At 40.2% G+C, this 16,601-nt stretch overlaps 1 protein-coding gene across 2 annotated transcripts in view; it reads right to left on the bottom strand.

Annotated features, from left to right (window-relative positions):
- Positions 1–3,073: 3,073 nt before the first annotated feature.
- The window catches only part of LOC131243342 (U-box domain-containing protein 44), a 37,350-nt gene continuing 23,822 nt past the window's right edge, over positions 3,074–16,601 (bottom strand). The window contains exons 2-5 of one of the 2 annotated variants that reach the window (XM_058242639.1): positions 9,305–9,481; positions 8,301–8,869; positions 7,499–7,808; positions 3,074–4,846 (exon numbers count right to left, since the gene is read on the bottom strand). In XM_058242639.1, coding sequence (XP_058098622.1) covers positions 3,270–4,846; positions 7,499–7,808; positions 8,301–8,855 — 2,442 coding nt within the window. In that variant the 5' untranslated portion in view covers positions 8,856–8,869; positions 9,305–9,481 and the 3' untranslated portion in view covers positions 3,074–3,269. The remainder of the gene's footprint in view (positions 4,847–7,498; positions 7,809–8,300; positions 8,870–9,304; positions 9,482–16,601) is intronic. The other variant, XM_058242640.1, reaches the window with a different exon arrangement.

Raw genomic sequence — 16,601 nt, 5'->3', positions numbered from 1 at the left:
AAGATATTCTTTGGGGAGGTAGTTCGTCTGCATAATTTGCTGAAGACCATTGTGTCAGATAGAGATATGTGATTTATGAGTTATTTTTAAAAAACTCTATGGCACATGATGGGAACTAAGTTGTAGCGGCATACCATTCTCAAACTGATGGTTAGACAAAAGTTGTCAATCGAAACTTAGGGAATTTGTTACAATGTTTGGTGGGAGACCATATTAGGACTTGGGATGCAGTTTTACCCATAGTTGAGTTTGCATATAACAATTCAATCAATAAATCCACAGGAAGACTCCATTCAAGATAGTACTTGGTGTAAGCCTAGAATGGCTATAGATTTCATACCTATGTCTATCTCACGTAAGCCATTTGAGTCCGTAGATGCATTTGCACATCATATTCATGATTTGCATAATGAGATCAGGAAGTGCATTAATGCTAGTAATCAATATTATTAACTCTCTGCAAATTCACATCATAGGTTTAAGGAGTTTCAAGTGAGTGACTACGTCATGGTCCGCATTAGGCCTGAACGGTTCCCATAGGGAAGTGTGAGGAAATTGCATGTCCACAGCGTAGGTCCATATAAAATTTTGACAAGAGCGAGCCCTTATGCATATGTGGTAGATCTTTCATCTACCACAGGCATTAGTGCCACATTCAATGTGGAGGATCTTGTGCCTTGTGACGGACCCACACATCCATCTTATAACCCTCTTATAGACCTTTCTCTTACCCCACATGATGGTGTCCCTGACCTCGACCCTAGCCCATGGCTTTTGCTAGAACATGCTTCCCACCCTTCTCTTCCATCACTATTCGGACAGAAAGAAGAGATCAAGGATGTTCTGGACCACCAAGTGGTCTCTACTCGCCATGGAGGATATCACAAATACCTCATGGAATGGAAGGCCAAGCCGAAGTCAGACAACACTTGATTACAAAGGCAAAGTTCCAACACATTGATCCCAACCTCCTTGAGCACTACCACGGTTTTATTTTGCCAATGGCGAATTCTTCTTAGTTGGGGAGAGTTGAAGGAGACATTAGAGGACCTATTTGAGTATAACAGAGGCCGAGGCAGCCACCGACATTAGCACAACCCTCTTTGTGGATGGGAGATGAGTTCCAAATGGGGCCTATTGGACCACCTTGAAGACCCCACATGCATTGGACGTGCATCAAGAAGATCCCACATTAGAATGATGCATGCGGGCTGCTTATAAGATATTTTTAGTCATGTGTTTTTATTTTTGTGTTGATCCGACAGTTGGATCTTATTGAGCGGGCCATCAGGCCACCAAATCTTTTAGGTCTGGGCCCCTGGACCCTAATCTTGCTATATGTATATATATATATATATATATATATATATATATATATATATATATATATATAGGAAAAGGTACTCTGCGCTCGACCTCAAGAGTCCGTCCCATGAGGTCTAGCTGTGTGGGCCCCACCGTGATGCGTTTCGAACATCTACCCCATCAGTCAGATGCACCATTCCATCATGGGCCTAGGTCTCAAAATTCAAGTCAATCTGTGACTTTTGTGGGCCACACCACATACAAAAGTGGAGAGGGGCCGTGCACCATTAAAACATTCATAACCATTTTTTGGGCCCACCGAGATGTGGTTTGCAAATCCAGCCCATCCATTATGTGTGTCCCACTTGGATGAGGGTTCAGACCAAGTTTCAGACGCATGCAAATTTCAGGTGGGCCCCACCAAGTGCTTTTATATGTTTTAACGGTGTCTTCATATGATTTTAGATGGTATGGCCCACCTGAGTTCTGTATATGGCTGATTTTTGGGATATCCCATAATTTAAAGGGGACCCATCATATGCATGGTGTTGATGGTCGACACACATCACGGTGGGGCCCACACAGCTCGACCTCACGGGAGCTTATCGTGAGGTCGAGCACATAGTAACTTTTCCCTATATATATATATATATATATATATATATATATATATATATATATATATATATATATATATATATATATATATATATATAAGCAAGATGGGAGAATGCCCAATCGAAATGGGGTTTTGAGTAAAAAAAACAAAAACAAAAACAAAAGACTTATCTCTCTTGAAAAAAGTCATTCTTCATCTTCCTTTTGTGTTTGTGAGTAAATCCTTCATTCTAATCAGATTATGGAAGGGCAAGAAGATTGCTTGGTGGACTCCTCCAAAGTTCTCTTCATCTTTCTCTTCTCCAATAAGGTACATCACTCTCTTCATTTTTCCTCTTCCTTTTTCTACAACTCCTCTAAAACCAAAACCATTTCATCCTGCATCCATTTTTTTGAACCTTTCCCCATCAAACATATCAAAACCTAACCATCCATCAAATCCACACACACGTCCGTACATGTGTCTGTATGGACCAGCCTTGTGGACAGCCCCCCTCCTTTTTAACATCTTCTTTCTCCTTACATAATCCTTTAAACCTTTTTGTTAACCCACACATCAATCTTAAACCTAAAACCATAATCTCCAATTTTCTAAAACCCTAAATTCCTAAATCCTCGAGTCCTTAATTCCCAAAATCCCTAAACCTCAGATTCTCAATTCCAAAAACTCCCTTTAAAAAAAAAAAAAAATCTGATTTTCAAACAAACCCTTCGAAATTTGATTTTTATAATGCCATTGTTTCTTCATATGAATGTTGCCCTACCTATGTTAGAATGAAAGTCCTAACTTCCAAGTAGGCCACTCTTGTGATATTTTATACTTTCATGTATTGTTCATGTGATAGCCTAGGTCCATTGAGTGGTTAATCTGAATTTTCATAACTTACCATGTGGATGTATTTAATTTTACTAGTTGAACGCTTAAACCTACACGTAGTTTGATCTAAGATCATTCAACCTTACATCACAACCAGTTCTAGAATACATGCAAAAGACATCCCAACAAATTTCCAAAGACAATTTCACCAAGAAAATATGAACACCATTCTTCAAATTCAGACATTAAAAAAACAAAGAAAAAAAAGAAAGAAGAGGAAGCAGGAGAAAAACAAAAAACAAAAAAATAAAAACAAAAAGAGGAAGCAGAAAGGAAGAAAAATGAAATATGCCATACACTACACAGATTGACAAAATCTCATGAATGTAATGCCCTTCCAGTTCAAACCATCTTCCATCGGGCCTTCAACCTCTCATCAGTCAGGAGACAATAATAGAAAAGAAGAGGGTGCAGTACTGTCAGCTCCTTCCATTCATCTTTTCCATCAGAGAAGAAGCTTGAAGAGGTCTTAACCCATCTTCTGAAAGATGCCAGAGAAATTCGGTATCTTGTCAACATGCTTCAGTGCGCACTCAGCAATCTGCCGAGTCTGATAATCTCCATGCCGAAATGCATCGACCAGTTGCGTGGCCACATTCTGATCACCCGATATATCATATGCAATTTCTTCATTCCTTAGAATCCTCTCAACCGCCCACACTGCTCGCTGCCGGAGGACCACTGTCCGGTTCTCGAGCAAGACATCCAATATTGGCTTGATCCCATCTGCCTCGCACAATACCATCACCCCCTGCTCAATGTCGACCCCATCGTCCAACAATGTGCACAACGCAGCCAGTGCTGCCTCAACCACCTTCTCATTTGTGTGGTCCAAACATGCCACCAGCCTTCCCACTGCTCTCCCTTCCAAAAGACAGAAAGACTCTTTCAACGAACAGATCCCATGGTGAACCCGGCACAGACCAGTGATCACTGGCTGCTGGCTAAAACATGGGAAGATGGAGCCACAAAAGCCTGGATCAGGCACCTCTGGCAGATTTGTTAGGTGTTTTGACTCTTGAGAGAGGTTCTCCAAAGCATTGGCAGACACTTTCTGTACCTTGTCAAGCCCAGTTGCCTGAAGCAGATCAGTGAACAGTGCAGCAAGGCTGTGCTCACGGGCAAGTCTCACCATGTCTTGCTCATCAGCCAAAACAAACGTGATCCTCGCCAGAACTTGGACAAGCCCTTCTAAATATGGGGTAACGTAGCGGTTTCCACGGGTCTCACCTTGCCGAATCCTGACCACCCTGGAGATTATCAATTCAAAGGCACCTTCATCTAGCAGTCGCCGTGTGAAGCCTGAGTCCCTCTCTGGAAGGTCGGCTAACAGGCCAACAGCAGCGGCTTGCTCTTCTGTGATACCATTGTCTTCCGAGATTACTCTGATAAGGCTGCCAAGCTGGCCAGCTGTGCCACGTAATGCGTCTGCCAGTTCTTGGCCCATGTAAGGAGAGAGGTTATGGAGAAGTTTTATGGAAGCCACACGCAGATCCCTCTGCGTGGCTTCAATGAACTGAATCAAACTGATTGTAGCACCAGAGCTTTTAATGGCAGAAACCACATTGAGAACAGTTTTTGAAGAACTTGTGAGCCCAACAAGGACCTGAAGCAGCTTGCACTCAATGTTAGGACCAGTGTTGCTGATCAGATGGAGTAGGTTGTGGATTATGTCTTCTGATACCAGAGTTTGGTTGTTGGGACCAATGGGAATGGATTCAAAGTCACTGCCTGAGTTCACAACATTGGCAAGAACAGTTGCGGAGACCTCTTTCAGTCTCATGGGAAGCTGGTTGACTCCAACAGTGAAGAGATCCTTGACAAGTGGAGGAAGGATCCCAGCATCTATTAATATCTTGGCACTTGCCTCAAAAGATGATATCTGGTTCAGAGCCTTGAGGGCTGCTTCTCTTGCTTGCATGTTGCCACTTCTCATGACATCGACCAATGAAGAACCCACCGTATTGGCCACAAAGACCTTCACGTCATTGCTTAAAACCATCTCGCCAAGGTATGTGGCCATAGCCAATTTGGTTTCAGGTGAACCTGCATTGACCCCAGGCAAATGGTGAGACAAATAGCTTGTGAACTATGTGATCAGACAGTGCAAGTTCCAACATGACTGTGGAAAAACCCAACATGCCTAGACATATGATGATGTCTAAAGATAGTCCTTTCACTAAATATAATATGTTCTAAGAGGTATCTAGATAAGAGCATTGTCAAGCTTGTACGCTTGGCTTGCGCAATAAAGCTCACATACATGCCATAAATGTGCCAGCATTACACATAGGTGGGAAATCCAATCCATCCATCAGGTTGGTCCAACATTCTACATGTTTTTCCAAAAATAAATCTGGTCCACTCAGCATATGGGCTCCAATATTGGGAACAGGTGGATGGATTAGAAAACTTCAGCCTAGTTTTTCATAGCTGTAAATTTGTTTTGCAAACAGTGGATCAACCATATTCTCAGGCTGGGGCATCAATATAGTGGCGCCCTTCTGACGGATGGATTGGATCTTGGACCTATCTGCTGGCACATTTGTGGTGTGTACATGAGCTTTATTGCAAGCACATGTGCGCTTAGCAAAGCTCTAGATCAGTGATTGCAATATCAATAGCATTGGCTGATACTATTGAAATCGCACAGTGCTGATATGAAAATGGGCTGTAAGTGGGAAACTTCCCAGTATCAGTTGATATATTGCAATATATCAACAATATATCGATACGTTGCAAGATTCTAAAAATATCGCTATTGTAAGTTCCCTGAAATCGTCGATACGCATCACATGTATCGTTATGTATCGATAATATCGCACTTGCATCAGTCCCCTTCTAAGAAATTTAGGTAACTTGACAAAATCCATAAAATTGATTTTCTCTGAAGTTTTTTGCTGGAGTTACGTAAGGGGATTTTGACCAATCATTTTCACTTGTTTGGAGAGAAAAGGGAATTTGGGTGTGAAAATTGAAATCAGAGAGCGTGTGGTCCCAAAGGCCCAATCGGTGAGTTTTTGCTATTTTAAACTATTTTCTTCTGTTTAAATTGCTTAGAGTTTGTAGAATGAAGTTATTAATCCATGATTTTTCATGTTTTATAAGCTCAATCATGGATTTAGACCTCTGATTTTCGAATTTGGGGAAATTTTGAAATTTCTCTGATATCACCCATTTAACTTACATTTATGAGGGTGGAAAAATCATGTGAGAGTGCTTGGAGGCTGATATACAGATTGACAGGACTTTTTGGAATTTTAAATGAAATTATTTTTTAATTAAAATGTCAATAAATACATAAAAAATGTTTCTTTTGAAAAAAAAATAAATTGACCAAATGCTAATTTATGTCTTATATATTATTTATGAGTGTCTGTTGATCTTAACAACATCCACACTTATTTATTTTCAAAAATAAATTTATTTATTTTTTAAATTATAGAAATAATTTAATATTATATTTTTAAATAAATGCACTGTACCTTGTAGAACAAATTTGGCTTATGAATGTATTGCTAGTGTTTTCATGTGTTTTATGATTTAAAAATTATATGAACTCATTTTCAATATAGTTGCATCACTTCTGTCAAATAGTGCGTAGTTTAGGACCCTACACACACACACACACACACACACACACACACACACACACACTTATCACATGAACTTATTTTCGTGATCTTTTGAGTTCTAAGTGTGTATTAATGTCTTCTTTAACATTCCCTGAAGTTTCATTGAAAAATTTGACAAATTTCTTAATGTTTTCTTAGTTTCCCAAAAAGAGCAATACATTATGTGATATATTCGATATTCCCCATGCGATACCTGATATGTTTCCTATCACAAAGGTGCGATACATGCATTGATACATATACTGAAAACACTGTTCTAGATAGAAGTATATTAAAACATCATATATAATACTCAAAGAACAAGAAAATAGAAACTATCATTTTATAGTAAAAGTTGTACTAACATGCCTTCACACTTGAATGGTATGGCATAATGGCAAATTTTTAAATAACTTATTGTCACTGTTCAAGAATTTAAGGAAGATCATTGGGGTTTTCAAGAAAACAATGGGTGAATGTTATGTAATAACAGTAGTACTAGTAACGTGAATGCTCACCTGCACACCGAGAACTCATGAGAACTTTTTGAGAACTCATCTCCGGTCAATCGGAACAGTCCACGTAATGTAGCACCCCTGAAAACCCTCAGGGCCCAACTTTTACCCTGATCCAAAACTTTGGGGGGCCATGGCAAAAGGAAACAGTTTCCTCCCTTGATTTGCCTCTCTTTGCTATAGCCCACCAGAGTTTTGGATCAGGGTGAAAGTTAGGCCCTAGAGGTTTCTGGGGGTGCTACATCACGTGGACCGTTCAGATTTTGGGCCCATGACACGTGTGCGCAGGTGAGCATGCCTCATACTAGTAATAGCATTAGAAATGGAAAGAGAAACAAATAACAAGGGGAATATTGCACAAGTTTAGCAGATCTCCACAATATCAACCAGACCAATTAACCCCATATTTAACAGTTTAAATAGAACATAGACCCAGTTAATTCAACACGCTCATGCTTACAGCATTTAAATAAAATTTTGTATACATATACTACCTACTCAAAGAGACGAAGGTAAAATTGGGACTTTTAAGACAAATATTTCAAGAAAAGATATGAGGAAGGAAGCACCTTCAAGGAGGAGCGAAAGAAGAGGTTGCAGTCTACCATTTTCAGCCATTTGCCGGACATTTTTCTCACATTTTTCCAGATTTTCAAGCGTCATATCAGCTTTCTCAACAGTCAAGATGTTCTCTGATTTGCTGCTTGTCATTCCCACTAGTATTAGAATTGCCCCATTGACCCCACCGATCTTCTCACACAACGATTCAGATTTTGAAAGCTCGTACAACAAGGACACAGCCTCTTCTCTCTCCTGGGAAAGCTCATGAGACAAGAATTTAACAATTGTACGTACAGTGTCCCCTTGGGCTATCTCTTCCTGCAAATTGAGGAAAAGGTCAAGAAAAATCACAAGTCTGTATCCATGTAAGAAGAATGCTCTACCAGGATGCACAAGATATGAACCAAAACATCTATATTATACACATGGCACTTGTGTATGGCGGCCAACATTGATTTGGTGGGCCACCACACAGATAGGCCATATCCCAAAACCACAATGATCAGACTGTAAGCAATCTGAAAGAGTAGCAAGAGAAAAGGGATGGCTAACTGAAAAAGAAAAAGAAAAAAAGCAAGGGGTCCACATGTAATGGGCAGACCTTGCAGCAATTAAATGGTCAGAATTGTTCAATCACCATGGTTTTCAGCCCACAGCTCACCCACACAGTTGCTGCCACCAGATTAGTGGTCCCAATAAAACCAAACTTGTTTACCATGTGTGTAGTGGGGATGTCATATAGATCAATGCACATCCAAGAAAAAAAAAATTTGAACATATGAACGAGAACCAGTAAACCAGTGCAACAACCTTATTGTCAACATCCTCTTCAGCCACTATACGAAGGGTTTCTAGGGCTTCACATCTCACTTTCCTGCTGCTGCTCTTCAACACGTCAATTATCATTGGTATTAGCCCTGCATTTCGGACAACATGCTTATTGGATCTGTTTTTTTGGCAAATATGCTGAACATATTTTAACGCCTGCAAAACATCATTTTCTGAACTTCCCAGAGACAACGATTTGCTAGCAATATCGAGCTGAGCAGCTTCATTTCTTGCAGTCCATTCTTCAATTGTATTTCTTAGAGCCATACTAGGGTTCAGGTCAGTGCTTCTTAGGTCCTTCAAAGTCAATGGACAAACAGGCTTTCTTCCGCTTTCCTTGCATTCCTTGAACCACTTTTCGATTGCTTCTCTCTCAAAAGTCTGCCCATTTTCTAAGGTAACTGGATCCCGCATTACTTGTTTTGTAAGGGGACAAACAAATGCATCATAAATAGGTTCAATGTGTGTTCTTTCAAAGTGATAGCTATCATCAGATTGGCTTCCAGGGTCATAACTTCCACTCCAGCCTTCCGCCATCTTTTTTAGAAAACCTACAGCAAAGAACACAGAGAAATTAATAACATTTTAGGGCTTTCCACGGTATAAGATCTCACAACAGCTAAGAACAAAAAGCCTATCACCACAAAAAAGGGTGCATAAATGAAAAGCATGGTAATGCGCAGCCAAAATATCAATAAACCCCATACGAAGTGAATGAGAACCAAACGTTCCTTCATGTCAAGGTTTTAAATGTCGGTTTCACACAGGGTTTTGCACTTTCAAGAATGGGAAATTTCACAGGAAATAAATGTTTTGATATGGAATTAAGTTTCACAGTCGGAGGAGAACTTTGGGAAACTTTAATGGTGAAATTTTTTAGTAAAACTTTAGGAGATGCTAAAAGACAAATGATTACACACACAAAACATCACAAAATGGCAAAAAAAAAATAAAATGTGATAGTTTTCCATTGTTTAGAGAACAACCATGCAATGTCAGCTCCCCACAGACGCGAATTTGGGTGAATGGCTAGCGTTGTGGGTTTGCTCCCCACAGACGTGGGATTGATTCCCCTCCCTGGGATTACCCGATGTGCGTGGTTTGCGGGGTGATTGTGTGCATCCGCAGGGATTAGTCTCGCCTTAAAAAGGGGCCGGGACACCCTGTCATCATCAAAAAAAAAAAAACAATGTCAGCCGTAAATGATGCAATATAAAAGTCCATATCATTCAAATATCACATGATGCAAGCAATAAAACACACACTACAAACCAGAAACTAAAAAGAACAAAATATAATCTTGGTCAAAGATCCACATGTAATCACGAGCAATGTTTTAAATATTGATGATATCGGCCGATATATCCAACGATATATCTTGTTTCCCACCTGTGCGATACGAAATGCATAGGTAGTGCTGATATATCCCACATGTTCGATCCAGTGAGCATTTTCAATTTCTGATCCTTTTTTTTTTTTTTGAAATTATGTTAAATCGGTATCAAATGGTTATAAATCCATCGGTTCTTCATATTTTGCATGAAAAATCATGGAGTTGGAGCTTTGATTTCGATATCCATTGGTTCTTCATGTTCTCCATGTTCTTTTGTTCAAAAATTTCCTTTAACCAACTATCAATTGAGATTAATTTTGAAATATTTAATAGTATTTGATGAAACGATCATTACATACACTCTAATTTTGAAATTTGAGTGTAGGTAGTTTGATTTGAGGAAAAATAGGGAAAATTCAAAATTTTCCCAATTTCTCCCAAATTGCTTGTAATGTTGCACTCCAAACATGAAATCAAGCATGTGTGAGGGCTGGTCTATTGATTTGTTAAGTCCTTGTCAATTTTCAAAAAATAAAAATCATTTTAATTAAAAATTATTAAAATATCAATTTGAATATAGTTGCATTAGTTTAGGAGTGTTTGATGAAATGATCATCACACATGCTCTAACTATAATGCATTCAATTTGAATATAGTTGTATTCATTCAGTTAGACAGGGCATAGCTTAGGATCTTATACAAAGGAAACCTATTATGTACACTTCTTTTTTGAGATGTTAGGATTTAAAAGTGTGTATTAAGGTCTTTTTTTTACAATCCCTGAAGTTTCATTGAAAAATTCAACAATTTTCCCAATGTTTCCCAAAAAGTGCGATAAATTACTCGATATAGACGATATATCCCATGCAATAACCGATACGTATTTGTATCCCAAGGATGTGATACGTAACGCGATACTGATATTTCGAAACTGGTCATGAGGCAACTTGAAGTTGTCATCCCTGTCCTTACTAGGATAGCCATAATACTGTTGGCTACTGGTCCACACAACTAAAGTACTGTGCCAAGCTCATGAAGTGATGATGCTAGGCCATGAACTCTTGAAAATATCAATGGTGCTCATCCTCGGTAATGTACACCAGTATGCCCATCGGTGGATACGGAGCAACCAACCACCATAACTGTGACACTGTGGCTGTGTCTAGGCAAGCACCTTTACACTATTATCAGCATCAAGGATACATCTGTCCATAGCCATAACCTATCCATATTTGTCAGTTAATTCACAGCATAGTTTTAGCCAAACAACTGCCAATGGGTGTCATAGTTGCTGGAAAACCAAATTTCTTAGTTGAAATCTATTTCGATGCATCAATGTAGGTATAGGGAATGCAGAGTCTGTCACCTTTAAATAGGAACTCATCGATGATGACAAACCCGTGATTGTCGGTCAATTGACCATCTCATAGTGATGCATACAAATCACCAAAGTACTAGCATGTAGGATACTCCTCTCAGCCGATCAAACCCAGTCACTTCCTAATGCAAGGGCATTTTCACACCGGGCTCGAGTGGGGTTACCTGTGGGATGCAGGGGCACACTCGGGGTGGGCGGCCCATGTAAGGCGGGTGGCTCATGTGAGGCGGGCCCCACCCGTGTGAGGCGGTACCCATGTGATTTGGGGCCCACGTGGGGGGTTCAGCTGAGGTCCTAACCCATGAGTTGTGGGGCTTGGGCTATGAGATAAAGGGATTGATTCGTCATGCTCTAACAGTTCGAGCTTTTAGAGCGAGTGATTAATTGTCTTGCATCAAATTGGTATCAGAGCAGGAGGTCTCGTGTTTAAGACTCCTCATCGGGGGTGATTAATGCAGGAGCATTTTTACACCGAACTTGAGTGGGGTTGCCTGTGGGATGCAGGGGCACACTAGAGCAGCATCACACGACGATGAAGGGCATCAACAGGTTTATTCTCGAACCCAGCCTTATATTTAAGAACAAAATAATATTCCTAAAGAAATTGGACCCATTTAGCATGCCTAGGGTTTAGTTTCTTCTGGGAAATAAGGTAACATAAGGCTTCGGGGTCAGAGAACAAGACAAATTCTTGCGGTAATAAATAATGACGCCAATGGCGCAAGGATTGGACAACCACATAGAACTCTTTGTCATATGTAGAATATTGTTGCTTTGCCTCATTCAACTTCTCACTAAAATAAGCAACAGGGTGCCCTTCTTGACTAAGCACTCCACCTATACCTACCCCAAATGCATCAAACACAACCTCAAAGACTTTAGAAAAGTTTGAAAGGCGCATGACAGGGGCTTCACTCATCTTGCCCTTAATCTCCTTAAATGCTTTAAAGGCAGCTTTCGTCTATACAAACTCCCATTTCTTGATGCAATCCATGATTAGAGCCATGATGGAGCTAAATTCTCTTATGAACCACCTATAAAAAGTTGTGAAGCCATGAAAGCTTCACACCTCGTGAATATTGTGCGGTTCAAGCCACTCAACTATGGCCCCAACTTTCTCGGGGTCCGCTCTCATGCCCTTAGAAGATACGATGAACCATAAGAAGATAACGCTCCTTGACATAAATGTGCACTTCTTAAGGTTGGCGTATAGCTTTTTAGTTTTGAGGACCCTGCAAACTTGCCTCAAATGGTGAAGATGTAGTTCCTTTGATGTGCTATAGATAAGAATGTCATCAAAACATACCACAAGGAACTTACCCATAAAGGGTCTCAACACCCGAGTCATCACTCCTATAAATGTGCTCGGGGCGTTAGTCAAGCCAAAAGGCATGACTAACCACTTGTATAGCCCATCCTTCATATTAAAGGCTATCTTCTACTCATCTCTTGGGTGTATACGTATTTGATGATACCCGCTCTTGAGGTCAATCTTCGAAAAGATGGTGGCACCCGCCATCATGTCTAACATATCATCAAGATGCGGTATGGGAAACCGGTACTTGACCGTGATTTTGCTAATGGCTCTACTGTCCACACACATGTGCCACGTGTCATCTTTCTTGGGGTGAGAAGCGCTGGCACGTCACACAGACTCAAACTCTCCTGAATGAAACCCTTTCCAATGAGCTCATCTACTTGCCTCTTCAACTCTACATGCTCCATAAGGTTCATTTGATAATGGGGAAGGTTTGGTACAGTCGACCCGAGGACAAGATCAATGGCATGCTAGATGTCCCTCATAGATGAAAGCTCATCTGGTAAGTCCTTTGGAAATACATCGTAAAACTCATCCAGAATTGGATTCACCTCAGGGGGTCCCTCTACACTACTCTCGGGTATAACTTCTCTAGCCACTAAGGCGTACACCATCGAATCCACCATAGTCTCTCTCACAGACTCCTTGGCGTTGATAACATGGAGAAACTTAGGTTGGGATTTCCTTGTATCCCTTGGATCACTCGACTTTCCCTCAGCTTTCTTTTCCACATCGCTTTTTGGTGGGAGAGGAACTAGAGTGATCTTCTTGCCTTAATGCATAAATGAACACACATTTGAGCGGCTGTATATCGTCATATCGCGATCAAATAACCAAGGTCGTCCCAAAATGATATGTCCAACATCCATAGGTAAAACATCACACCACAGCGAATCTGAATTGGATCCAAAGTTAACAAGCATGAGACATCGCAAGGTATCAGGCATGGAAGATGCATCCACCCATGACTCTATAGGGCTAAGGGTGTGGTTCAGGTTTCAAGCCCAAACAAGATAAAGTACTAGTGGAGATCACATTGGTACAACTACCACTATCAATGATCACCTTGCAATTCTTCTCTCCACATTTTGCATAAGCGTAAAATATTATAGTCCGACTCCAGTCATCATTCTCTTTAGCATTGGTTAAGACGCACCTGACTGCTACAGGTGGTGTGGTCTCTTCTTCTTCTTCCTCATCACTAACACCAATGATATTGGGCGGATAGACTTCTTCTTCAAAATCGCCATGTTCATCTCCTTCCTCACCATCGTCAATCACCAAGGCCTTGTTCTTATCTTTTGAGGGACACTGATGCGCAAAGTGACTAAATCCTTGGCAATTGAAGCATCACATTTGTTTACCTCCCCTAGAGCTAGCATTTGCTATACATTTTCCTTTGACATCTCTAGGGTTGGATTTGGTAACCAATTTAGGGTCTGAACTGACTCCCCATGTTAGGCTTAGTCCCTTGAGGGTAAGTCTTAACACTTAGATGTCGAGAGTCATAACACTTACCAACCGGTGCTTTGAGATAGTGTTCGATGTCTTGCACCACTTGTTAGATGTGCTCCAATGTACCAAAGTCACGAGAATAAAGTTTTCATTAGATCTCAAATCAGAGGCCCATCCTGAATTTGGACTATGAATCATTGGGTCCTCAATGTCGCATCGCATCATGTATTCTTCGAACATATCAATGTAATCTAACATAGTCATGAGTCCCCAGCGCAAGGCCTACCACTGGTCTAGGAGACTATGGCGATATGAAAGAGAGAGATACTTTTCTTTGAATACTACTTTCATCTCAGCCCAGTGCACAGGGGGTTCTCCTCTCCTTTCAATTTTACACCCCATATTGGTCTAAAAAAGTGTCTTGGCCTACCTACTTCATCTTGGAAAATCTCACTCCACGGGCATCAAACATATCATATTACTCAAAATAGTGGTCCATGTCTGCCACCCAATCAATGAATGCTTTGGGATCCAAGTCGCCATCAAAACTGGGAGCCTCAACTTTGAAACCCTTCATGACTAGTGCATCTGGATCATGACGGTCATAGCGTTCCTCATGTTATGGTGGTACTTGTGCTCGACCACAGCCAACGCTTTGGCCACGACCACGCCCTCGCCTAGCTTGAGATTGAAAATCTTCCCCAGTGTTGGGGTTTGCCTAGAAGGAGACCTCAAGTTAATCGATTCGTGCATTGATCGCAATTAATTGAGTGGCAATGGTTCTATTGTGCGCTTCAATGGTCGTCAAACGGTTATTGATAACATTGAGGACCTTGGCAATCTGCTCTAGATTCATTATCGGATGTAGACCAAAACCACGTCCCGAACAAGTGGGCATATACAAGGAAACTCCAAAAGGAAACCCTAGGTCCTAGGACAATGTTATGACAACGATAAAACCAACATAGAGATCAAACTTGACACACTAGAAATATTAATATGAAAATTCAGCAAGCCTTGTCCTCAAATATTATGTTGAAAATTTAGTAGGATGGTAATCCGAGAGTGCCAAACTGAAAATTCAACAAGAATGTAATCTGAAAATTACAAACTGAAAATTCAGCAATGTGACAATCTGAGATTACTATACTAAAAATTCAGCAATGGTATAAGTGGAAAGGCTGACTGAAAATTCAGCAATAGGATACTCCATAGTCCCTAGTATGAAAAAAATAAAAATAAATAATAATAATAAAATAAATTAGCAATAGAATCTTATATGCAATGTATGCTCTACTCACCCTAGATGTGACTCTAACCTAAAGGCAACACAAAAACCCTATGCTAAACCTATGGGCTTTGATACCAAATTTGATTAGGACCAATGCATGAACTCAAAATTTGTGTGAGATCAATGAGCAAAATTAACTTAATTAATAATAATAATTAAAAAAAAAAAAAAAAACTTGCCATTAACATCTCAACTACCAAAATCTCAAGAGAAGATCATGAATAATTCTAGCCTAGGATATCAAACATCATCCTACAATACCATTAAATAAGGGAAACTAAGATATAATGGATGTAGGGACATCCAAATAGCATAGGGAAACACAGATTTCAAAGGAGAAGATCTAATATTACCTATGTGAAATTAGGGTTTAGGGAAACTAGGAAAAACTTAGAATTAGGGTTAATTGGGTAAATTGGGTAGAGGGGTTAAAGGGTTTAGGTACCAGGATAAGGGAATTAGGGTTTTAGATGGAGAAAATATAAGGATTTGGGCTTAATTGAAGAATGTGTAAAATTCGGGTTTGGTAATTTGGGATTTATAGGTTTAGGGTTAGGGTTTGGGAAAAGGAGATTAGGGTTTTGATGCAATGGGTAGTGGAAAGCCAAAGGGACAAGAGTGTGGCCGTACGGCCCATCCTATAGGTTCACACATGTGGTTGTACGGTCACACGTGTGGGCTAGGTTGTGAGGGTTTTGGGTTTTTAAGGTTTGGTTCGTTGATAAGTGTGGAAGGAATAAGGATTGAAAGAATGGGGAATGTTTGGGATCGAGAAAATCAAAGAACTTGAAGAATACATCGATGATTGATGAAGGGATGATAATGAAGGAGATAGATGGAAGCCGTGCACATCCGTTGATGAAGATTAGCTTCGCACCAACTTCCTTCCAAATCACATGAAAGTCACCTTCAAATCACATGAAGATGGAAGAAGAAGCAATGAGCTTTTATCTTTCTTCTTTTTCTTTTTTTTTTTTACTCAAAAAAATTAATGAAGAGAGGTCACACACCTCAAAATGAAGATAGTCTAAAGAAAAATCAACTAAAATCACTCATAAGGTGTCCAAACATAACGTAATTATAAACTAAATCCTAAAAGATAATAAAGTCTAAAAACCGATGAAGACGATCCATGATCAATGGCCCCCGATCATGTAAACCATTTGATCCAATGGCCCGATCGTAACGTCCCTCGAATCCGACGGTCTAAATTACTCCCTAAAGCAGTCTTTGCATCTTTCCAATGTGAGGTCTTCCAAATGCTCGCACATGCACATGAGGCCTTCAACATGATCAAGAGTACTCACCAAGACACGGGGAAATCGGTGCGGCCCGCCTCCTCCTCTGATACTTACACAATTGTGTACGTGAAGTAATGTCCTCATCATCAGGTTACATACATGTTTGATTTTATGTTTGGACACAAAAATTGCAACCGATTTGTGAAAATTAGAGAAATTTTGATTTTTTTTTTTCAATGTTTTGTAACTCGGCCCATCTGCTCCAAA

The sequence above is a fragment of the Magnolia sinica genome, chromosome 4 (assembly GCF_029962835.1).
Source record: "Magnolia sinica isolate HGM2019 chromosome 4, MsV1, whole genome shotgun sequence".
In the NCBI taxonomy this organism is placed as follows: domain Eukaryota; kingdom Viridiplantae; phylum Streptophyta; class Magnoliopsida; order Magnoliales; family Magnoliaceae; genus Magnolia; species Magnolia sinica.
Note: the sequence above shows the minus strand (reverse complement) of the source record. Positions and strands in the feature narration are given on the sequence as shown.